This window comes from Schistosoma haematobium, chromosome 4 (genome assembly GCF_000699445.3).
Source record: "Schistosoma haematobium chromosome 4, whole genome shotgun sequence".
NCBI lineage: Eukaryota > Metazoa > Platyhelminthes > Trematoda > Strigeidida > Schistosomatidae > Schistosoma > Schistosoma haematobium.
Genome location: NC_067199.1, coordinates 34,760,219 through 34,787,667, shown reverse-complemented (window position 1 = coordinate 34,787,667; position 27,449 = coordinate 34,760,219). Strand labels below are relative to the sequence as shown.

General features: G+C 37.7%; 1 protein-coding gene across 1 annotated transcript; it reads right to left on the bottom strand.

Moving 5' to 3' along the window:
- Positions 1-462: 462 nt before the first annotated feature.
- On the bottom strand, positions 463-21,538 carry MS3_00010955 (uncharacterized protein; the record flags this gene model as incomplete). The annotated part of the gene is made up of 3 exons (XM_051219370.1): positions 463-1,852; positions 12,603-12,979; positions 18,283-21,538. The coding sequence occupies 2 exons, from the start codon at positions 21,536-21,538 to the stop codon at positions 12,804-12,806; spliced, it is 3,432 nt and encodes a 1,143-aa protein (XP_051066843.1). The 3' UTR covers positions 463-1,852; positions 12,603-12,803.
- Positions 21,539-27,449: the final 5,911 nt, after the last annotated feature.

The window sequence follows — 27,449 nt, the reverse complement described above, 5'->3', positions numbered from 1 at the left end:
ATAAACAGACATATATATATATATAGAGAGAGAGAGAGAGCCATATTGTTTATTTTTGGGATATGATATAAACATCAACAGATAATGGTCGCATTAGCAGTCGTTAGATATCTCTGAGGTTACAATACAAACGAAAAAAGCTCCAAAAGAAATTGTAATATAAATAAAGGACAACAGAAAAACAAATCAGATTCTAAATAAACATTGTAAGAGATTGAATATTGTATTGTTCTTTTTTGTTCTTCTCTCGTTTGTTTCAAAACACATAATAATAGTAATTATAGTAATTCTGTTTTTCAATTCATTCTGAAACGAAATTCTACAGTTGGCAAGGAATATCGATTTCCATAGTGATTTATAACAAAAATATCTAACTAAAGCTTTTGAACATTTAACAGAATCTTCCGTTGTTGGGATTCTCTACATGATGGTAGCATTGGCGATAATAATAATAACAATGTGTACTGTAAAAGCATTTTATTTAGCAACAAAGATATGATAAATATATTTTTTTTTCTAGATTTAAAAGACAAGGCAAGTTTGTGAGGATAAAAAAACACAAACGGAAAATTGGGGTGGGATGAATACAAAATTATTGGTAAGGCAAGACAACAAATACAAAAGACTCAACGTGATCAGATGATGAGGAAGTGGTTCATCATTGTCATTTTCATCATCACCAATAAAAATTTCATATTCTCACCTATTGGCTTTTTTTACATAAAGAAAGCTTATAGTGAGATGTAATTTGTGTAGGTGTGTGTGTGTGTGCATACATCTGCTCAATAATAAGAAAGAATTTAACAAAAATCTCAATAGATTCTTTATTTTGTATTGAGCTCAGTGATAGATTCTACAGTGTTTATTATTATTATAATTAATCATTCAAGCAGACTTATTTGTTGAATAAGTTTTGAACAGTGGAAATCATCTCTTCTTTTTTGTTTGTTTCTTCGTAAATAGAAAAGAATATTTCAAGCAATACATTATTGCTTAACGAAACGTTCAAACCAAACCTGATCAATAACATTAATTTTGTGTTCTTTCTAATCAAATACAATGATTTTCTTGTTTCTATACATGTACATTGAAACATATACTTATGTATATGTATATATATATGGATACTATCTCTTCGAGATTGGTAGTAGTAATAATAATAATTAGTTAGTTGGTTAACTGACGAAAAAGAAATTTGTTTTGTTGCCATGGTTACTTTCAAAAAGATACTGATTGTTTTTTAGGTTTATTGGGAAGTTTTATTCAGATTTTTTTTAAAAAAAGTCACTATGTGCATATTATTTCTCAAAGCAATAAAATTAAGTTGACAATAATTAACAAATAATTAAGAACAACAATAAGTATGTAAAGAGAAATTCGAAAGTTAATATATATATGTATGTATATATATTCAGGATGGTTTGAAACATTAGTTACTTCCCTTGTCATTTTCAAACTTTTTCTCTCTCTCAATATAGACTCACATATTATACACACACACACACACAAATACATTTAACAGTGATTATTTACCAAAGATCAAGAATGGGGGTGGGATGAGGTGGGGGTTAGGTTTTGGATATAGGGATTAGATTAATATAGGACACTGTTCTAGATAATATATTTCATCGTCATCATCATCATTATGGCATTCATGTATAACAGATGAATTCAATTAATTTGATTAGTAATAACTGGGTTGATGAATAAAAGATAAGATAACTTCAATAACAGGAGTTGAAAGTGGAGTTGGGTAGAGCTATTAAATAATTAATAGTTGAATTTCAAGCCATTTAGGACTCCATGCAAACGAAATATACTTAGATAATAATTATCATTATTATTGTAGATGCTATAAGAACAAAAAAAATGAAAAATCAGTTAATGTTGTGATAGGAAAAAATATAAAAGAAAGTCGATAACATTACCACTTAATCGATTGGTACAAATCATGTATGTAATTCTTGACGGGTTTATTGATCCCCATACTAGGATGACGCAATACTCTTGAGTATCCGATAGTTCTTCGGTTGATATCATTCCTTGAGGAAAACCTGATAGGAATTCAAATTCTTATACGCATATAAATAGGATCGTTGAACTATAAAGTTCATTAATCAGGAATATACTTTATGTCAATAAAACCGATCAGTTTCTTTTTGGTCAATAGTAAATCATAATCGAGACAATATGAAAATACTACAAACCTAACATTTGATAAATACAAGATGGAGAATTATAATCACCTAAGGTCAACTTTAGGGTAGTAAGTATTTACTTGTACTGATATTGCAAATTCAGTCAACTATTCAGCATTGTTCTTTTGAAAAGTTTCGTACTTATTAACAAAGAGTACGACCACGACCAAACCATCCAGCTCAGAGAACAAAACTCCACCAAAATCATCCACCTGAGCTACAAATCTTCTCCACCATCTCATAACAAAGAGTACTGACAACCTTGAAGACACTGAGATCTTAATTATATCGTCCCTGTGAGTTATAAACCAAAGACACTATCACGTTACTTCTTAACCCATAGTGTTATATTTGGACAACAATTTGGAATCTACCCAAGCTAAGAGAAAACAAGATTTTACGTTACACTCGGCCTATTTACTTCCGATTATAATATGCCTCAGTTCTCATTACTAATTAATTTCACCACATTTCATTATATATATGCCCCCAAATGCCCTGGTACAGCCGAGAGTAGGGAGAGTCCGCTCTCCCTCTCGAACGGCTCTCACATGGTTACGCGTATATAGCCTCTGCCAAGGAAGTCCTACTCATTGCCTTCTCGTGGCGGGAGTATTGTTTACGAAATCGAGAGAATGAAAAGCGAATGTCCGGCGCTTTAACCGGGTTGTGGACACGGAGAGTCCACCTAGGGGAGTTGGAAAACCTTGACTCCAAACTAATGGTGCACATTAGTCCCGGTACCCAGAGGGAATAAATAACGTACGAATCAATCGTTGGACACCGGCAACCATGTGACTGCATCTCCTTACGATGCTCCACTGCCTTGTGGATCAGACCTTCGGGCCGAAGGCTTCGGGTGTGGCCCCTCAAGAAAACCACCTGCTTCGGTTTGGGCAACCGATCAGTATCACAGCCCTCACATAAATCAAATGAGATTTGTGTGGCGCAAATGTATCTGATGCCCCCTTGTACTAGTATTTTTGTGTTCAAATAATAATAATAATTTTATTATATTAAGCGAAAATGAACTTTTCTTTTAGATGTGTAACGAAGAGAAATAAATCATGATGAAATTTAAAATAAACCCAATATAATAGGGAATATCTATCAGTGCCAAAAGTACTTCACTATTTCATGACAGTCAAGGTCAGTCCGACTATTTTTAAAAATCATTTTCACTTAGAAGTCAAAAGCGTAACTTCTGCTAGTATTCATGATAAAAAATTGATTAATAGGGATAAGGAGATGTGACCCATGAAAGTGAAATTCACTCATTCATCATGCATTCTAGACGATGTTGATTCATGAAGAAAATACCAATCATTCACCCATCCTCCTAGTCTTCATTCTAAATATCAAATGCTAAGTGAGGAGAGAATATGTACTCCTGGAAATCTACTTGATTTGTTATGATAATTCGCGAATATGGATAATCGATATGTATATTGGTGAATATATAATGTTGATTTCTTGTTTTACAAGTAGATCAATTTGCAGGTGACTTCAATAGATCTTGGGAATAATATAACAAGTCGTTTATAAATTTAAGATATAAAGTTATCTACTCCTGAATGAATGCATTTTTGTATTTTCAATACTCTGGCTGTATGTCTTTAGAAAAGTCTTAATCTGTATAAGGCTAATATAGTATTCAAGTTTCTTTAGTTTTGTAACACGATAAATTCTCGGTTGCTCGTAATCAGTATGTTACTGACAGAATAATAAGTAGCTTGAAAATTTAAAGGTCATTTTTAGCTTTGTTCCCATTCGGCCGATTAATATACTGAGTTTGCCCTTCATATTTGATAATCTAGCGAAAAATAACATAATGAAGTTCGCTTAGATTCGAAAGAAGATGATGACAAAGAACAACATTATTACTATCAAATTCATTTGACTTCAACATACACGTAACTCATTGTCTTAATAACTGTTATAAAACTTTAAACATTTTAATAATATTCATATGATCTTAAGTTGAATTTCTGTCAGTATTCATATATACTGAACGATTATAAATACTTAAGAAAATATAACCAATTCATTTAGATAAATAGTGACGGTACAAGTGAATACGAACTATCAAAGAAAAAGATATTGTCATGTTAAGTAAATTAGTGAGGAGTTCAATACTAGGACGAAACGGCCGACCCACGCTTCCAGGTTTTCCATGGTGGTCCAGCTTTAACTGACTCGTGAACTCAATTATCAAATTACAAATTGTTATGAATAATGAATATTTAGAATAGCAGATGAAAAAAAAATACATTGTTCTCTGAAGTAGTTATTAGATAACCAAGTTTACAAGACAGTATAGATGTAAATATATAAGAACTTTCGTCTAAATTTGATTGAATAGTTTCACAGTAATTGGGCGCCTAGCTGATGTGGGACATTAAGGAGGAAGAATATATTTGTAAAATCTCAGCAAATGAATTTGAAGCAAATCCATCGTTTTGCCTAGTAATCTGGTCCAAACTTTTTCAAAGAAATATATATACAAAGACATTCTTCCTCTTTAGTATATATGTACGCTGATAGGAACCCTGATTTATGATAGGATATGAATCAGTGTTATTTAACAATGATTTCTTATGACAATCAGCTACTCACTTATTTATTTTTTATTATTATGGCATACATGTACATGTATTCAATTTATTGCCATTGTAAGCATCATGTGACTAATAGTTTTGACCTTGAACAATGTTTGCGAAAAAGAAAGAGTGAAGAAAAAAAAATACAGGCTGATTGTGTTAAAAGAAACATTGAAAATTTCACTTATCATTCATTTAGTAACACAAAAACAAACAAGTTAGAATAAACTTGTTAATGTATATGTATAGGGTACTAGGGGGATGAAATTTTAAGGGTAAAGGAGTCTAATGAACAGTTTTAGGATAATCAATGATTTCTTATATATATATATATATATATAGGCTGCCAGTCTAACTTTGTTACCTAATTTTCAAATACGCGTGGGTAAAAAGAAAAAAAAAAGGAATGAATGGAGGATAAGAGAAAATTCAGTAGAATCCATAAAACAGAATCTGCACCATTGGTTGACTGGATAGACTTGGCATCAGTTTGGTAATAGTAAACTAAACTAATGATGTAATAAACACTGAGAAAATTTGTTGATGCATAACATGTAAGGACAGAAATTGATGGACAGAGTGTTTTACATGTTCAGTATTATAGACAGTGATGAAATAACTAGCTTGTTTTATAATGGTAAAAAAAGGAGAGAGAATAGATTACAAGTCAATTATTGTTGACCATCTACCAAGTTATTCTTATTATTAAAACTGTATGTGCCTAACAATTCCCACTATATTAGAACATAGACACACTGACAAAGGCTATTCTTTTAGATAAATTTATATTATAAATTCACTTGTTGTTTTACTTGTATCTTCCCATCGTTATTCAGGACTGTAGTTGATCAGTCTCATGTTGGTATATGTGTATCCTGTATGGATTGCCTCGATATAGCCTTAAGTCACAAGCTTTGCACAACCAGGTGGCTATCAGAACTCAGTAGCTATGGGGATAACGCGGTGGCGTTTGAAGCAAACGGTACTGCTTTCGAGTCTCAGAGTGAACATCGACTTTGCGATGCAGGTACATCCAGCTGACGAGTTCTAAATAGGACGAAATGCCCGTCCTGGATTCCACCGCTAGCCACTAACCATCTTTGTTTAAAATTCAAATTACGTCTCACACCTGTTAGTCCAAGTTAACCATCCAAAAGAATATCCAAGTTCCAACTAAATATATCTTTAGGAAACAGAGGATAAATAGTACGTATCAGTAATCAGATGTAGAATGTCTACCACCGTAAAATGGAAATGAATAGAAATGAATAGAAAAGAAGTAGTAGTAGTATTAGTAGTAGTAGTAGTAGTAGTAGTAGTAGTAGTAGTTGTTGTTGTTGTTGTTGTTGTTGTTGTTGTAACAATTAAATGTGAATGACATGATTAAATATTTTGACATTTAGATATTCAAAACGCAGGAAAATAGGCGTTGAAATTTCCTTAATGCCAAAAGGCGAAGTATGTTTATGAATAAGCAAAGGTTAAGTACAAAAGTACCAAAGAAGGTATATCAAATGGTCAAGCGAGGAAAAGATTGAAAATGATCACAATTGTTTAATTTTTTTCTTATCCATAGGTTATTTGAAGATAATATAAATTTATTTTCAATACAGAAAGACAAAGATTGTTGACTGGATTCCCCATCGTTTCCAGTGTAAAAGATGAGTTTGATTCATGTTGGAGAAAATATGATGGAATAATATAAATGCTTTAATTCTACCTTTCACAACGCTATTATTTCAAACAAATGCGGTTAAACAGAGCTGCATATGGACTTTTTCGAATATAAAGAAGGGTCTTATGCAGAGATGGATGATGGATAGCAGTGGAATGCAAAACACACATTTCTTCCTATCTGGGACTCATCAGCTGGATGTTCACTCCGGAACACGGTCTCAATGCCATTTGCTTCAAATGCCATAGTATAATCTATTTAGCTACTAAGTTTAAACACCTAATAGCTTGTGCAGTGAGGTAAACTAATAAGGAGTTGTATACTAGTAATAATAATTATATACTCGTAGATTAGGTATCGTCATTCCTGGCCTAATTCAGCTAATCTAATCTTAATCTACGGTGAAAATTTGATTATGTTGTCTGTTATCTTATAATTACCATATTAAAAAGTTCAATACACAAAAAAGTAGAATGCGGACATTAAAGACACCCTTACAGATACAAATATATATTATAAATGGGTCACTAGAAGCATAAAAGGACATGCCAAATGAAACCTACTGATCCACTGACTGATAGACATTTACCATCTAATGATAAAATAGACATTTTATAATAATTAACTGACTGACTTTATAGAATGGAATTTGTTTTATCAAAAGGTGATTTCTTTCTCTGTTTACATTCTTTTTTGTTTTGTTTTTACATTTGAAATGTTATTTGATTGAAAGAATAGTTTGTAAATAATCTCTGTCACCTAGTTTTCTTACTTAATTTTGACCAATATCAAAAGAATGTGACCTAGTTTTGTAATTATTATGAACTAATGTCATTCATAGTCTATGACAATATTCAGATAATGTATGCAAAGCAATGACTGAGAAATATTTTGTTAGTTGGATTTCTGAGTCGATCTAAGCTAGAAAACCATTAAAAACCTGCAAGTACTGGATGGTCGTTTCGTCCTAGTATGTGAGTCCTCGGCAGCTCGTCTCCACGATCCCGCCTTGCGGGAGGCTAACCCAGGACCTTCGGTTTCGTGCGCAAACGCTTAACCTCTAGACCATTGAGCCGACATTCAACGGCGTTAATGTCTAACTTCAGCCGATTCACGATATTGTGCGACCTTCCACCATTGTTCTCAGTGAGAAACTGCCTCATAACAGATGCGGTCGAAATATTTGTTAACTGAATGACTTAGCTGGTTAATTTTCAGAATTCTTAACAGTTAACGTGTGACGACTTTGCTGATTATATAAATCAACGCTTATGTCTATATGAACATTAATCAAAATATGAACGAACAATCTGACAGAAATCCGAAATGAAGTATATCGAAGTGACTTTATCTAAAAACTATATTTAAGATAATCTTAACGGCTGAAATTCAAATGTTACTTCTATCTAACTTGTGTTATATACTAGTGAAGATTAAACAATGGATAACTTCTGAAAGCTATTAGCGGACTAATATTATAAATATATACTTATTGTATAACTATTGAATAACTAGATTACATATATTCATATTCCTCTTATTATAAGCTTTATTTTGACCTATAGACTTATTCTACGATTTACCATTCTCAAGTTAGACCCAGTTTATGAACTACAGTCACAATCACAGCCAATTTTGGGCTTGATCCTGCATAATTGTTATTTATTTTATTTTATGGTATGATGTGATCTGTTTGTCCAGTATATAAACTCTGAATGTCTGAAATATATGATTCATACAGTAGAAGCTGCTATTATTGGCGTTCTGGGCTCACTATCCTGGGCTTGGCAGAGAAAGAATTATGAATAAGGATGCTAGACTGTTCAGACCGGTCAACATGTCATTGTTAAGATGGTATAAGTCGTGTTCTGATTGGCGATTTTATCATATGATAATCGACCGAACAAAAGTCATAATAACTTGTTTGAATTTCTTCAAAGGAATATAATTAGATTTTTATTTATTTCCTTAAGAAATCTAGAACTAATTTGACAGAAGAAACGTTTGAAATCATCTAGATTTTAACAACATCTGGAGTTACGATGATTTCGAAATAGTAATACGTTAAATCTCTGTGAAATTTATACACAAATAACAATTTATCGATTTCAATAAAATTTGGTGAGATTCTTTATCATGCACCAACTAAACTATTCTACCAGTAGAAGGAATAGTTGTTTAAACTTAATTTATAAACTATTTGTTTACTGAACAGTAATCACATACTTGTATACTTCATTATTCTGTCTAAAGTTCAATGATCGAGTTGTAATGTGACCGTTAGATGATAAGAAATATTCTTAGGAGAGGAACCATTCACTTAAACTTTGTGCTAGTCTATATTTATCAGTAATATAATACATCTGTACTCTTAAGAGATTTGATACAATCTACAAGATCTAGATCTGGATCACTGAATATCATAATCAAAGTATTCTCTCACTGAGTTATTTGAACTGTTGGAGTCGAACAATTTAATAACAAATTAACAAAGATGAATAATGCCTAGTAGTGGAATACAGGACAAGTGTTTCGTCCTATTTAGGACTTATCATTTGAATGTACCTGTATCTCAGAGTTAATGTTCATTTTGAGACTGGAAATCAATACCGTTCACTTCAAACATCATCACGTTATTCACTTAGATACTAAGTGTTGCCAGTCATTTGTTTGTACAATGGGGTGAATTTAATAACAAATTGTCTATGACATTTCTAAAAAAGGAAAAAATTTGTATCCAAGTTAAACGTTATAATATTTTATGAATGAATGATTAACTAAATTAACTTTACACGTATAATTCATACATAAAATACTAGAGAAAAAAACAAAAAAAAAGAAAAAGAAACTAAAGTGATTAATCGATTTTCACATGATCTGTCTACTCAATAAAAGACATTGGTAATATTAATTATGCGTACTCGTGATATTTAACTTAACTCTAAAAATCCCTATCATACATATATATACGTCTGTACGGTAACACGCACACATACACACAAAGTGATGAATATACTTACACTATTTTAATTTGTACTTTATTAATTATGTAAAATAAAAAAAAATTTATAAAACTATTTCTCTAATACGCCGAAAAAAAATTTTTTTCTTTAAAAATTTATTTTGTATTCAAGAATTAATCAATAAAAAAATTTATAGATTACAAAATTAAGATTAATGAGAACAATGGGATGAAACGACCGTCCAGTGCATCCAGGTTGTCCATGGTGGTTTCAGCTTCAACTGACTCATAATCTTAACCATTGAAATTACTATAACATCCACGAAACCCATCTAATATTAATCAACATATGCTCACTAGTGACTGGCTTCAAGAGGTATATCCTAGAGTTCTAGTGAGAAGTAGTGACCAGTGGAATTCAACCAAGTCTGTTGTAAGATAGGAACTCACTGGAGACATTGGTGGATGTGTCGCTCAATTTTGTGGATTGGTTGAAGTTAGACATTAACATCGTTGGATGCCGGTTCAATGGTCTAGTGGTTAAGTGCTCGGGCGGGGAATCAGTATGTCCTGGATTCGAATCTCACAGGGGGCGAGGTCTTGGATGCGCACTGCTGAGTTGTCCCACAATAGAACGAAACGACCGTTCAGTGTTTCCAGGTTTTCCATGATGGTTTAGCTTCAATTGATTCATGATATTAACCATTGAAATTACTATAATGCCATAAAACCCATCTGATATTAACGATTCTGTTCATAATAGATCTTTGAATTAAAATTAAAGATAGATCATGATACTGTAGATTTATTGTTGAGTGTAAATGTTTCTCTTTATTAGTTTATTTCTTTATTTATTTATTAAATATAAAGTTATGTTAGAATAGAGATAGATGTTAATTAGTAATAGTGGAATTCAATTAACTTATTTCACATTCTATTTAGGAGTTCATGTTCATTAGTGAATATGAATGAAGTAATTTTCTTTTTAAATATTGAATACTTTATCCACTTAGTTATTAAGTTCATCAAATCATTAGTGTTGGGTATTTGAATAGAAAAATAATAGGTGAAAGATTTTGAGTGAACATATACACTAAGATGTAGATACATTCAACTAATGAGACTCAAATAGAACGGAATACGCTTCCTGGATTCGCCTATTAGCCAGTATCAAACTTAGTTAAAAATGGATAATTACCTAACGGCAATCTCAAGTCAATCCACTCAGCATATATATATCAGAAGGGTTTTTTTGGATATTATAGTACTTTTTATTAGTTTAATTCATGAGTCAACTGAAGCTAGACCACCATGGAAAACCTGGAAGCACTGGACAGCCGTTTTGTCCTATTGTGGGACTCCTCAGCATATATATATGCCAAAAGAGAATAACCAATATTTAATCCTTAACACCATCAACGGAAGATCTAAGCACTTATAAACGACTTATAGAAATTAGTTTTGCCTTGAAGATCAGTCCATTTCAAGAAGTACTGAGTAGTTAACTGATCTTAGATTGTAATTCATCATCAATGTCAACTCGGGAACTTCAAGTCTTAATTTAAGGATAACACTATTCAGTTAATACCAAATGATTTTATATTTCTAGCATCAATCAATCTATGATATGATACCATTGTTACCAATCGTCATCAATGATATTGTCTCTCAGCATTTGTGTTGAAATTTTTCTTGTAGCTAATTACTGACATGAACAATAAACTTACGAACCATTCAACAGATAAAATGATTAGAAATATATTACATTTTTATCTAATTAATACATTGACTAGTTTATTAAAAAAATCGGAACAAGTTAAATGTTTAATAATAAATCAATTATTTCTCAATCTACCAATCAAATGAAACCAAGAAGAAGAAGGAATTTTGGCAGAAAGATAATTGTCTATTTCTATCCATCCAAAATAACACAATATTTATTTTTCAAGTGATTAATATAGTCATTAACATTGTAAAGATAAGTAGACAAATTGATCAATGAAGTTTTCTTGAAGTGATGAATTACTTTCGACTACCTCCAACTACCATCTAATCTCAAAAGATAGTGCCCATAATGTCAAGTCACCTAGACTGGTGGCCACATTGCAACATGGTCGATAGCATTCGATCTGCACTAAATAAGGAATTGACACACATGACATTGATCACCACCCAGTGATCAATCAACTGTGATTACATCTCAGTCCTACAGGAGGTCAGTCGCGGCTCGGATAGCTCAGTGGTAACGTCTCTGACTGTGGATCTGAGTGATACGGGGTCGAATCCGCCAGGGAGCACCAGTTCCCTCAAGATTACAGGTAAACCTTGCTGACGAGTGCCAAGTAGCACGAAACCCGGGTCCAGCGTTTCCTGTCGACTACCTCCAACCACCATCTAATCTCAATACAAAGTAATTGTTATGCTTCATGAAGTCATAGTTATTACATGTAGAAGAGAATTATGAATGGTAATGCTTGAGAACTATTTATGGAACAATACGATACATATTTATTGTATGATTATTAAGTAGATAAACTATGCATATTCATGTTCCTCTTATTATAAGCTTTATTTTGACTCATAAACTATTATTATACGATTTACTGTTCTTGAATTATGCCCAGTCTATTAATTACAGTCTCCCACATTCACAGTCACTTTTCGCTAGATCTTGTACAAATGTTATTTTCTATTTTATGGTGTGATGTGGCCTGTTTGGTTTGCATATAAACCCAATATGTTTGAAATACATGATCGATATTGCGGAGTCTGAGATTTGTGTTCTGGACTTTACAGGTAGGGCTAGGCAGTAAGAAGAACCGATAAGGACTCTAGACTTGTCAAACGGGTTTTATGCGTCATTGGTCCGGTTGATAAATCACTGTTCTATAATTGGGGGTATCATTACGTTTTATATATTGATAGGGTTACAAGGCCACAAGTTATAACAACAGTTCGTAATTAACACAACACCGAAATTAAATAAACAATAGTTTATTCAACTATATGTAACACTAATTTACTTGCAAAGTTTAGTGATACTACCCAAGTTGTCTAAATCGAATAATTTGGGAGGAAAGCTCGAAAATGAAACACAGAAAATCGACCTCACAACTGAGTAAGTCAAATATAAGAGATAACACAAATGAAAATTAATAATTACTTACCTGAATCGATGGTTATTCTGATAGAATAATGCAGCAAATTAATAGTAGGTGATTAGTTGAGGAGACATAAAGTTGAAAAATTGGGAAAACATTTTTGTGTGTAAATTTCCATCAATACAATTTCTGGTTGTCTTTTTAGAACAAAAGTGAATTGGAAATAAATGGATTAATAACATTATTACTATTATAAAATGTCAAGTTTCATTTATGCGGTGAACCACGTTTAGACCACCATATTTTTAATCGAGTTAAACTTTTCGATCGAGATTTTGAAACATCATCATCTTGTTCCAATGAAGATTTGTTACCTTTCAATAGATGTGATGTAAATCGACTTATTCTTTTGGATATATTCTGATGATCGGAGAGTTTAGTATCTAAATAAATAAATATATAATATTATATAATAGAATGTGATAAAAATGAAAGAAAAAATAACCTTCATTTATATATCTATCAAAACTAAATTATGACATTATTTCAATGTTATTATCATATAGTTGACAAAAATTATGTAGTTTCAATATTCGAGATCATGAATCGATTGAAGCTAAACTGCCATGGAAAACCTGGAAACACTGGATGGCCGTTTCGTCCTATTGTGGGACTCTTCAGCAGTACGTTCCCATGATCCCGCCTCGCGAGACTCAAACACAAGGTCTATCGGTCTCGCGCGCGAACGTTAACCTTTAGACCACTGAGCCGGTATTCAATGGTGTTAATGTCTAACTTCAACTAATCCACGAAATTGGGCGACATATTCACCATAATTTTCAGTGAGTTACTATCTCACAACAGATCCGGTTGAATTAATTGTGAATAACCTTTTACTAATTATATCCAAATTTCTGAAGATTATTTTATATTATCAGTCATTGAAAACTTACTGATTTACATGAGAATCACTTTACTTATAATTTGTATTGGATTCATTATCGAACAGGAGAAAGAAAGGATCTTTTCTTATTGATTTCTTATAGGAACATATATTTCATCAAAGAAATTTTTCAAATCTCGTATGTATGCATTCACCTTATTCTACTCTTATTTCCTGTTCTAAATAATTGAGTCCTGTTTTTTTCTTCTCATTATTCTATAACCTAATTACTAAATTAATATCTTATTGGAAATAATCTATTATGTCATATATTACGTGGCGGCCTGCTTGAATATCTGGGCTACCTGTTCCTCCGATCTTGATATTTCATCAAGTTATCTGTTTTCTTGTTTGTTTTAGCACATCATTATGTCTATTGTGCTCACAATCTATCCAGGCGCGTTTATGAAAAGTTTACGACCTTTCGCTATACGGGATACAAAAAGGTACAATCAGCGACATCATGGTGGCTGGCAATATGCATTGAAACGAATGAGCATTAATCAAATGTGGATTACCGAATTCCTAACATCTAACTAGTCATCATTCAAAATTTATCGTCACAATCGATCAAGATATAAGAAAAGGAAACTTGTTGAAATACTTTGTGCTGAGAATCTTATATTGTACCAAAAATATAATGTTGAATAAAGCTTCTAATAATAAATAAATAAATAAATATATCGTTAATGGTTTATTCATCGAAGCCTTGAAATATCTATGTTTATTCTGATTTTTACATTTGACTCATGCGTTTCAAATTAAAAATTATCATTACTTATGTTCAAAATCATCACTAGTGAGTATACTATTGAAAGAACTAATCTCATCACTTAAATAGCGATAAGCACTGTATGAATATATCATGGAATTTTAACCAATGTCGAATAGTCGACTGTTTTGTTAGACATAGTCATTCAATAATATGTTGTAATACTAAACGATCGCTTTTATTCTTTTGAAGGATTGAACGTAACAGATAGGATGCATCAAATTTAGATTCTGTACTTACCAAGATATATAATGAAGATAAATGTATAGCCTTTATGGAAACTGGATACTATCATACAGGTTACAACCTATATCATTCATTGCAGAAATCAAAGACATTATCATTGAATTGTTAGATCTGAACAGTTGATAAATATTGTAAATCATAAGATCGATCTACACTTTATCTATCCTATTGATTCTATCCAACTATCTTAAATTAAACACTGATATTATCATCAAACACTTATATGAAATAATGAAATGAGTATGAGTATCACTTTTTTTAATGCAACATACTTATATTTTATAATTAAACTATTAACCGGTTCTATATGAATTGTTAAATACAAGAAGAAACTTGAATATTAACTAACTATTGTATAGTAGTATTTATGGTTTATGGTGTCCTGATATTATGCATTCTTTCTTAGCTTAATTATATAAGCTATGTTAAATTATGTATATGAACTAAAAAAGAAAACACCGTTACCTTTCAGTTGTACCAATCATACATTGATAGAATAAATGAGAAATTTAATATGAAAAGTCTCTGAAATTTAATCATACTTATGACAATGTGCCATAATACAAAAAAAGCATGGAATCAGTTTTTCTAGTTTCTTTATCCATTACAAGAGAATGATAAGTCACTGATTAGTCACACTAGATCCCCTGTCATTCAAGAAAGTTCCATATAGAACAAATGAGATATAGTTAACAGTGAAATAAAGGATGTGTGTTTTGTGTTATTTGGGTTTCACCAGTTGAATTTAATTGTATCCTAGTGTTAAAGTTCACTCTGGGATAATTACTGGTTTGTGAAACAGGTATGAAATTAAATTAAATTTGTAATAATTTGAATTATTCTGTAGTTGTATAGGTTAGCGACTATTTAAACTCAGTACCTAACTGGATAACGTGATTGGACATTCGAAGCAAAAGGTATTGGGTTTGAATCTTGGAATGAACATTAACACTGAGATACAAGTAAATTGAACTAGTGAAACCTAATTAGCACAAAATACACATCCTGGATTCTACTATTAGTAATATTCTATGCATTCTATAAGAACTTGTCAAATAATGGTTATATAGAGGTAAATCACATAACATGTACACACCCCAACTACAATCGATAAAAATCTCATCTAAAAATATCAAAAAACGAAATTATGCAAACCATTACAAACTAAATTAAAGCTTTATATACTCTAGCTCAAAATGTACTCACAGTTTCTTTTCTATTATTTTTTCAAAAGATTGAATTACCGAATAATTTTACTATGTGCTTATCAAGTATACTAAGAATATAAATTCAATAGTCTACGATTGAAATTAGTAGACTAGTTGAATTGACAGAGACTACTGTAACTATACTTTACGTAGTGGCTAGCACTAAAATCTATGATAAGATCTTTGTCCAACATAGCACTTGTTCAGTTTATCCGAGTTCATTTAAGCTTTAACGATCATACTGAAACTAAAAGTTAGTACAGATTATTAGATATTTCAGAGTATCGTCTATTATGTTCACAGATATTGATCAATTTTGTGCTTTCATTAAAATTCCCAATAAAATCCTTCTATTATTAAGCAACAATGGGCTTATGTTTCCAACTTGTAAACATTAATCAGTAAAGTATAGGTATATGTCGATTCTTGAAATTTAATAAAGTAATAAATGTTCTACCTAACAACATATAATGTTTTAGTAATTTCAATTGTTGAGATCATGAGCTGATTGAAGCTAGACCACCATGGAAAACCTGGATGCACTGGGCGGCCGTTTCGTTCTACTGTGGGACACCTCAGCAGCGCGCATCCACAACCTCGCCCGGCGAGATCCGAACCTAGGACCTATCGGTCTCGCACGCGACCGCCTAACCACTAGACCATTGAGCAGGAATCCAACGGTGTTGACTTATGATCTCAACAATTGATATCACTAAAATCTCCACAAAACCCCTTCTGATATAGTGTTTCAGTTAAAAATGTGGTTATTAATCCATTAGAAATGATGACTGGTTTCTTTCAATAATGCATTAGTCACATAGACTAGATACTTACTAGTAAAATATGTTGTTATTATTTTCAAATGAAAGATTTCAAGTGACCGCTAGACTAATTTAGAAGAATCATTTACTTAGTCATTTCTCAATAATAATAATAGCTAGTAACATTTCAATATCGTCATGATGACTAACAGTTATTAGGTATGAAGTATTCACCAAAATAATGAATTGCTTGCATTGTATACACATGTTGTAGTCAACTAGGAAAAACTAGTCTTCAAAAATTTTCCTACACCACAATATCAACTATCAATAATAGGATAATTCAAATAAATTCATTATTATCAGAATGGGTTTTGTGGAGATTTTAGAAATTTCACTGGTTGAAATCATGAGTCAGTTGAAGCTAGACCACCATGGAAAACCTGGAAGCACTGGACGGCCGTTTCGTTCTAGTGTGGGACTCCTCAGTAGTGCGCATCCACGACCCAGTGAGTCGTTACCAGTGGAGTTCAACCAGGTCTGTCGTGAGATAGGAACTCACTGGAGACAATGATGTACGATGGCGCAACTTCGTGGATTGGATGCTGGCTCAGTGGTCTAGATGGTTAAGCGCCTGGCGCGGGACTGGTAGGTCCTGGGTCGTGTATGCGCACTGCTGAGGAGCCCCAAACTAGGACGAAACGGTCGTCCAGTGTTCCCAGATTTTCCATGGTGGTCTAGCTTCAACTGACTCATGATTTCAACCAGTGAACTCATTATTGTTGGAGTAAAAAAATATTTAACCGTTAGTAAAATATTATCAAATTATATGATTATGAAACAACATTCAAACAGAACCAATAACCATCTAAGTATTATTAGTTGAATAAAACCACAGCGCTTTACCTATTGTAAAGGAATTATTATTTCAGTAAATAGTAAATCATCTTGGAACATACTGAATGATGTGATGGAGATAACTTATTTATCTATGTAAACTTATACGAATTTAAAAATCTAAATAGTGTGACATTTCTTTTAATTGAAGTAAAATCTTCCAGCACTATGACTAGCACAATTTATTTGAACTTTTAAATTAGGAACCAGTTAACAACATTGTCAACTTCAATTGATTTATGAATTGGTATAACTGAGATCTACTAGTATTAATGCGTAAATTAAGTGATTTTATGAAAAATCTGTATAATTTGACGATCATTTCATCATATCTGATTAAGATCAGTCTATATCATTAAATAATTGAAATAGTCAACAGAATTCATCGACTTCTAACTAAGTATCATGTATGCTATGGTAACTAGCGACGTTGGACTTGATCCCTCATAAGTTTGGAGATGTATACTACTAAGATAAATTAAAAGGAGACACCTGTCTTGTGCTTTCTAAATCCCATCAGTTCTCTAAACATCTTCGGCTCACTGTAAAATCTATCCGTAACTGACATTCACAATTGTGATACTATTAATAATAATAATAATAGCTAATCCTATTTTCTTCATTTCTTCATAATTTGGTATGAGACTTAAAGTTGAAAAGAGACTACAGCTGAGAAAAGATCTGTAATGGAGATTGACTACTGTTTCTGAGCAATAATCCGCTTGAACACCTTTTAATTTATCTATTTATTGAAATTACCTTTTCTTAAATCCTAAGAGTTTTAATCCTTATATAGTTCAAGAAGTAGAACGTAATCTTATGTAAGCCGGTTAAAATAATTTCATTATCATCAAATGAAAATCTTTATCAAAGCATTAAAATTAAAAAAAGAACAACATAATTTCAATTTTTAACTTACCAAGTGATATAAGACTGCTTTCTTCCTCAGCTGTCATTCGAACAATACTGCCACTATTCTGCGAGAGTTGAGATATCAAAGTTCTTCTTGATTCACCTATAGGCCATTCAGGTTCATAACGTGGAATGGCTTTATCGTCGATATATGGAACATCATAAACTATTTCCTTGCTTGCTCGAAAACTTGGAATTTTAGTCGGTGTTAAAGCATCTGGAAACATGTAATCATCGTCCACAAAATGACACCCAGGTGGTGGATATTCTAAAGTGCTCCAAGGGCGGCGTTTTGTTGAATTTCCTATACTACGTCGAAGAAAGTCAGAAGCGTTTAATGAATTGTTATTTGAAGATTTTGTGGTTGACCTTGGTTGTAGATAACTAACCGAAACATCTTCGGTTAAAGTGTATTCATCTTGGTCTGAATTGAGACTTCCTACAAAGTCAGAATAGGGTTCTCTTGCACCATGCCACGTTTTCCTAATAGAGGGATCTCTGAGTTTACTGGGAGAACGCCGAGGAGTTAAAGCAAGATCAGCATTATGACCAGAAACAGATACTCCTATTAGGTCGTGGTAGTCTCCATGATGATCCAGCTTCATGGGAGTATCTGAAATAATTTCATCAGTCGATATTTGACCACCGAATATGTGTGGTTTCTTATGATGAGATTTCACCTTTTTCGTAGACTTGCTGTCAACTGTAATACGTCCTGAACCATCAGGGATGCTATAAAGAGTATTATTAACATTAAGTTTTTCAGTATTTCTTGAGATTTGGTCGTTGGCATCGATGACTTTTACTCGATGAGCAGAATCTTTATCATGTTTTTTTGATTTCAAAATATGAAATAAACTGTGTAATTTACTTTCATCAGATTTTATCCCATGTGATGCATTCAAATTCTGAGTGGGAGAATACGATTCTTCTTCAGCTTCAGCACCTACAATGTCCTGTGATTCTGTAAAATATTGCTCTTTCGGTAGGACACGATCGGTTTGAATGGGAACAATAAAAATTTCATCAATTTCAGCCTCATCATTAGAAATGTCACCATTAAAACCAGAATCAACAGGAGATGAAAAGCTCTCATCTATATCTTGAAAAGCATTTCGAGGAGAAATTCGAGAAGGAAGAGTACTGGATTCACAAAATTCAGGTGAGGAAAACGGTGAAATAACAGGTTCCTCAACGATAGGAAGGAAATCAACAGATTCGAATGGATCAGAAGGTGAAGGAGGAGAAACGAGAGCAGGACTGAAACTAACCAAAGGGGAAATAATGCCAGAAACAGAGACAACCAAACCAGAATCAAGCACGTAAGATTGCAAGAATTCGGGAGATAAACAAGAATCAGAAAGAAGGTAACAACGAGAAACATCAACACCAGGAATAGAAGAAGGGACCGTAGAAGAAGAAAGAACATTAGGTACAGGGTCAATTAAATGATTATTAGGAACAGCTGAATCTCCATAAAGATTTCCAGAAAAATCTGGTCCATGCACTTTCAACTTTGGCAATGAGATATTCGGAGACCAGTGGAACTTCTTACCTTTGACTCGATCACCTGAGTCCACATCAACCTTCACACTGGGAACATCAACCTTTCCACCCACATCCAAACTAGCATCCACGTCTCCCGACACTGTGGGCAACTTCACCTTCTTCGCCTTCTTGTCTTTCGAGCCCCAACCGAAGGTGAACTTCTTCTTCTTCTTCGACGGAACACTGACATCCACACCGGGTGCAGAAACCTTCCCAGTCAGTCCCAACTCACCACCTGATACATCGATTTCGGGCACAGAGGCGGACACACCAACGTCGGGAACCTCCATGGAGACATCGAGTTCGGGTTTCGGAAGAGACACATCCACACCACCAGTCGTACCTGAGACAGACACCGAGGTGTCCGGCACTCCAACACCAGCACCTCCACCAATCTTCAGACCACCCTTCGGCAACCCGAACTTAGGAGACCAATGGAACTTCTTACCTCCCTTTCTTGCTTTACCATCTAAGTGAGCGTCCAAACCGGCATCCAAATCTATATCCTCACCTGCTCCACCCTCCACTTTCACATCAGCCTTTGGAGTCTTCACTTTCGTCTTCTTCTTGCCCAGACCGAACCCGAATTTCGGTGTCTTGATTGAAATATGTGGTTTCGGTACATCCACCTTAGCACCCACATCCACATCCGGCATCTCACCATGTACACGGAGATCTGGACCAGTCAGTTGCACACTGGGCAGTTTCACATCTGTGTCCAGATTGGCGGAAACATCTGGCATGGATAGGTCTCCCTCGACAGACGGTGCACTCACATTTCCTGAGATCTGTAGGTCTGGCAGATTCAAATCAGCGTCCACAACTCCCACACCGACACCCTCCAAATCGAGCTTACCGGATAGATCACCTCCCAACGATGCATCGGGAACGGACACATCGACAGTAGGCAAATGACCACTGGCTTTCAGAGATGGCATCTCCACAGATGGACCAGTCACATTCACATCCACATCAGATGCATCTGCATGAAGTTTTCCAGACAAATCTGGTCCATGCACTTTCAACTTTGGCAATGAGATATTCGGAGACCAGTGGAACTTCTTACCTTTGACTCGATCACCTGAGTCCACATCAACCTTCACACTGGGAACATCAACCTTTCCACCCACATCCAAACTAGCATCCACGTCTCCCGACACTGTGGGCAACTTCACCTTCTTCGCCTTCTTGTCTTTCGAGCCCCAACCGAAGGTGAACTTCTTCTTCTTCTTCGACGGAACACTGACATCCACACCGGGTGCAGAAACCTTCCCAGTCAGTCCCAACTCACCACCTGATACATCGATTTCGGGCACAGAGGCGGACACACCAACGTCGGGAACCTCCATGGAGACATCGAGTTCGGGTTTCGGAAGAGACACATCCACACCACCAGTCGTACCTGAGACAGACACCGAGGTGTCCGGCACTCCAACACCAGCACCTCCACCAATCTTCAGACCACCCTTCGGCAACCCGAACTTAGGAGACCAATGGAACTTCTTACCTCCCTTTCTTGCTTTACCATCTAAGTGAGCGTCCAAACCGGCATCCAAATCTATATCCTCACCTGCTCCACCCTCCACTTTCACATCAGCCTTTGGAGTCTTCACTTTCGTCTTCTTCTTGCCCAGACCGAACCCGAATTTCGGTGTCTTGATTGAAATATGTGGTTTCGGTACATCCACCTTAGCACCCACATCCACATCCGGCATCTCACCATGTACACGGAGATCTGGACCAGTCAGTTGCACACTGGGCAGTTTCACATATGTGTCCAGATTGGCGGAAACATCTGGCATGGATAGGTCTCCTCGACAGACGGTGCACTCACATTTCCTGAGATCTGTAGGTCTGGCAGATTCAAATCAGCGTCCACAACTCCCACACCGACACCCTCCAAATCGAGCTTACCGGATAGATCACCTCCCAACGATGCATCGGGAACGGACACATCGACAGTAGGCAAATGACCACTGGCTTTCAGAGATGGCATCTCCACAGATGGACCAGTCACATTCACATCCACATCAGGTGCATCTGCATGAAGTTTTCCAGACAAATCTGGTCCATGCACTTTCAACTTTGGCAATGAGATATTCGGAGACCAGTGGAACTTCTTACCTTTGACTCGATCACCTGAGTCCACATCAACCTTCACACTGGGAACATCAACCTTTCCACCCACATCCAAACTAGCATCCACGTCTCCCGACACTGTGGGCAACTTCACCTTCTTCGCCTTCTTGTCTTTCGAGCCCCAACCGAAGGTGAACTTCTTCTTCTTCTTCGACGGAACACTGACATCCACACCGGGTGCAGAAACCTTCCCAGTCAGTCCCAACTCACCACCTGATACATCGATTTCGGGCACAGAGGCGGACACACCAACGTCGGGAACCTCCATGGAGACATCGAGTTCGGGTTTCGGAAGAGACACATCCACACCACCAGTCGTACCTGAGACAGACACCGAGGTGTCCGGCACTCCAACACCAGCACCTCCACCAATCTTCAGACCACCCTTCGGCAACCCGAACTTAGGAGACCAATGGAACTTCTTACCTCCCTTTCTTGCTTTACCATCTAAGTGAGCGTCCAAACCGGCATCCAAATCTATATCCTCACCTGCTCCACCCTCCACTTTCACATCAGCCTTTGGAGTCTTCACTTTCGTCTTCTTCTTGCCCAGACCGAACCCGAATTTCGGTGTCTTGATTGAAATATGTGGTTTCGGTACATCCACCTTAGCACCCACATCCACATCCGGCATCTCACCATGTACACGGAGATCTGGACCAGTCAGTTGCACACTGGGCAGTTTCACATCTGTGTCCAGATTGGCGGAAACATCTGGCATGGATAGGTCTCCCTCGACAGACGGTGCACTCACATTTCCTGAGATCTGTAGGTCTGGCAGATTCAAATCAGCGTCCACAACTCCCACACCGACACCCTCCAAATCGAGCTTACCGGATAGATCACCTCCCAACGATGCATCGGGAACGGACACATCGACAGTAGGCAAATGACCACTGGCTTTCAGAGATGGCATCTCCACAGATGGACCAGTCACATTCACATCCACATCAGGTGCATCTGCATGAAGTTTTCCAGACAAATCTGGTCCATGCACTTTCAACTTTGGCAATGAGATATTCGGAGACCAGTGGAACTTCTTACCTTTGACTCGATCACCTGAGTCCACATCAACCTTCACACTGGGAACATCAACCTTTCCACCCACATCCAAACTAGCATCCACGTCTCCCGACACTGTGGGCAACTTCACCTTCTTCGCCTTCTTGTCTTTCGAGCCCCAACCGAAGGTGAACTTCTTCTTCTTCTTCGACGGAACACTGACATCCACACCGGGTGCAGAAACCTTCCCAGTCAGTCCCAACTCACCACCTGATACATCGATTTCGGGCACAGAGGCGGACACACCAACGTCGGGAACCTCCATGGAGACATCGAGTTCGGGTTTCGGAAGAGACACATCCACACCACCAGTCGTACCTGAGACAGACACCGAGGTGTCCGGCACTCCAACACCAGCACCTCCACCAATCTTCAGACCACCCTTCGGCAACCCGAACTTAGGAGACCAATGGAACTTCTTACCTCCCTTTCTTGCTTTACCATCTAAGTGAGCGTCCAAACCGGCATCCAAATCTATATCCTCACCTGCTCCACCCTCCACTTTCACATCAGCCTTTGGAGTCTTCACTTTCGTCTTCTTCTTGCCCAGACCGAACCCGAATTTCGGTGTCTTGATTGAAATATGTGGTTTCGGTACATCCACCTTAGCACCCACATCCACATCCGGCATCTCACCATGTACACGGAGATCTGGACCAGTCAGTTGCACACTGGGCAGTTTCACATCTGTGTCCAGATTGGCGGAAACATCTGGCATGGATAGGTCTCCCTCGACAGACGGTGCACTCACATTTCCTGAGATCTGTAGGTCTGGCAGATTCAAATCAGCGTCCACAACTCCCACACCGACACCCTCCAAATCGAGCTTACCGGATAGATCACCTCCCAACGATGCATCGGGAACGGACACATCGACAGTAGGCAAATGACCACTGGCTTTCAGAGATGGCATCTCCACAGATGGACCAGTCACATTCACATCCACATCAGGTGCATCTGCATGAAGTTTTCCAGACAAATCTGGTCCATGCACTTTCAACTTTGGCAATGAGATATTCGGAGACCAGTGGAACTTCTTACCTTTGACTCGATCACCTGAGTCCACATCAACCTTCACACTGGGAACATCAACCTTTCCACCCACATCCAAACTAGCATCCACGTCTCCCGACACTGTGGGCAACTTCACCTTCTTCGCCTTCTTGTCTTTCGAGCCCCAACCGAAGGTGAACTTCTTCTTCTTCTTCGACGGAACACTGACATCCACACCGGGTGCAGAAACCTTCCCAGTCAGTCCCAACTCACCACCTGATACATCGATTTCGGGCACAGAGGCGGACACACCAACGTCGGGAACCTCCATGGAGACATCGAGTTCGGGTTTCGGAAGAGACACATCCACACCACCAGTCGTACCTGAGACAGACACCGAGGTGTCCGGCACTCCAACACCAGCACCTCCACCAATCTTCAGACCACCCTTCGGCAACCCGAACTTAGGAGACCAATGGAACTTCTTACCTCCCTTTCTTGCTTTACCATCTAAGTGAGCGTCCAAACCGGCATCCAAATCTATATCCTCACCTGCTCCACCCTCCACTTTCACATCAGCCTTTGGAGTCTTCACTTTCGTCTTCTTCTTGCCCAGACCGAACCCGAATTTCGGTGTCTTGATTGAAATATGTGGTTTCGGTACATCCACCTTAGCACCCACATCCACATCCGGCATCTCACCATGTACACGGAGATCTGGACCAGTCAGTTGCACACTGGGCAGTTTCACATCTGTGTCCAGATTGGCGGAAACATCTGGCATGGATAGGTCTCCTCGACAGACGGTGCACTCACATTTCCTGAGATCTGTAGGTCTGGCAGATTCAAATCAGCGTCCACAACTCCCACACCGACACCCTCCAAATCGAGCTTACCGGATAGATCACCTCCCAACGATGCATCGGGAACGGACACATCGACAGTAGGCAAATGACCACTGGCTTTCAGAGATGGCATCTCCACAGATGGACCAGTCACATTCACATCCACATCAGGTGCATCTGCATGAAGTTTTCCAGACAAATCTGGTCCATGCACTTTCAACTTTGGCAATGAGATATTCGGAGACCAGTGGAACTTCTTACCTTTGACTCGATCACCTGAGTCCACATCAACCTTCACACTGGGAACATCAACCTTTCCACCCACATCCAAACTAGCATCCACGTCTCCCGACACTGTGGGCAACTTCACCTTCTTCGCCTTCTTGTCTTTCGAGCCCCAACCGAAGGTGAACTTCTTCTTCTTCTTCGACGGAACACTGACATCCACACCGGGTGCAGAAACCTTCCCAGTCAGTCCCAACTCACCACCTGATACATCGATTTCGGGCACAGAGGCGGACACACCAACGTCGGGAACCTCCATGGAGACATCGAGTTCGGGTTTCGGAAGAGACACATCCACACCACCAGTCGTACCTGAGACAGACACCGAGGTGTCCGGCACTCCAACACCAGCACCTCCACCAATCTTCAGACCACCCTTCGGCAACCCGAACTTAGGAGACCAATGGAACTTCTTACCTCCCTTTCTTGCTTTACCATCTAAGTGAGCGTCCAAACCGGCATCCAAATCTATATCCTCACCTGCTCCACCCTCCACTTTCACATCAGCCTTTGGAGTCTTCACTTTCGTCTTCTTCTTGCCCAGACCGAACCCGAATTTCGGTGTCTTGATTGAAATATGTGGTTTCGGTACATCCACCTTAGCACCCACATCCACATCCGGCATCTCACCATGTACACGGAGATCTGGACCAGTCAGTTGCACACTGGGCAGTTTCACATCTGTGTCCAGATTGGCGGAAACATCTGGCATGGATAGGTCTCCTCGACAGACGGTGCACTCACATTTCCTGAGATCTGTAGGTCTGGCAGATTCAAATCAGCGTCCACAACTCCCACACCGACACCCTCCAAATCGAGCTTACCGGATAGATCACCTCCCAACGATGCATCGGGAACGGACACATCGACAGTAGGCAAATGACCACTGGCTTTCAGAGATGGCATCTCCACAGATGGACCAGTCACATTCACATCCACATCAGGTGCATCTGCATGAAGTTTTCCAGACAAATCTGGTCCATGCACTTTCAACTTTGGCAATGAGATATTCGGAGACCAGTGGAACTTCTTACCTTTGACTCGATCACCTGAGTCCACATCAACCTTCACACTGGGAACATCAACCTTTCCACCCACATCCAAACTAGCATCCACGTCTCCCGACACTGTGGGCAACTTCACCTTCTTCGCCTTCTTGTCTTTCGAGCCCCAACCGAAGGTGAACTTCTTCTTCTTCTTCGACGGAACACTGACATCCACACCGGGTGCAGAAACCTTCCCAGTCAGTCCCAACTCACCACCTGATACATCGATTTCGGGCACAGAGGCGGACACACCAACGTCGGGAACCTCCATGGAGACATCGAGTTCGGGTTTCGGAAGAGACACATCCACACCACCAGTCGTACCTGAGACAGACACCGAGGTGTCCGGCACTCCAACACCAGCACCTCCACCAATCTTCAGACCACCCTTCGGCAACCCGAACTTAGGAGACCAATGGAACTTCTTACCTCCCTTTCTTGCTTTACCATCTAAGTGAGCGTCCAAACCGGCATCCAAATCTATATCCTCACCTGCTCCACCCTCCACTTTCACATCAGCCTTTGGAGTCTTCACTTTCGTCTTCTTCTTGCCCAGACCGAACCCGAATTTCGGTGTCTTGATTGAAATATGTGGTTTCGGTACATCCACCTTAGCACCCACATCCACATCCGGCATCTCACCATGTACACGGAGATCTGGACCAGTCAGTTGCACACTGGGCAGTTTCACATCTGTGTCCAGATTGGCGGAAACATCTGGCATGGATAGGTCTCCCTCGACAGACGGTGCACTCACATTTCCTGAGATCTGTAGGTCTGGCAGATTCAAATCAGCGTCCACAACTCCCACACCGACACCCTCCAAATCGAGCTTACCGGATAGATCACCTCCCAACGATGCATCGGGAACGGACACATCGACAGTAGGCAAATGACCACTGGCTTTCAGAGATGGCATCTCCACAGATGGACCAGTCACATTCACATCCACATCAGGTGCATCTGCATGAAGTTTTCCAGACAAATCTGGTCCATGCACTTTCAACTTTGGCAATGAGATATTCGGAGACCAGTGGAACTTCTTACCTTTGACTCGATCACCTGAGTCCACATCAACCTTCACACTGGGAACATCAACCTTTCCACCCACATCCAAACTAGCATCCACGTCTCCCGACACTGTGGGCAACTTCACCTTCTTCGCCTTCTTGTCTTTCGAGCCCCAACCGAAGGTGAACTTCTTCTTCTTCTTCGACGGAACACTGACATCCACACCGGGTGCAGAAACCTTCCCA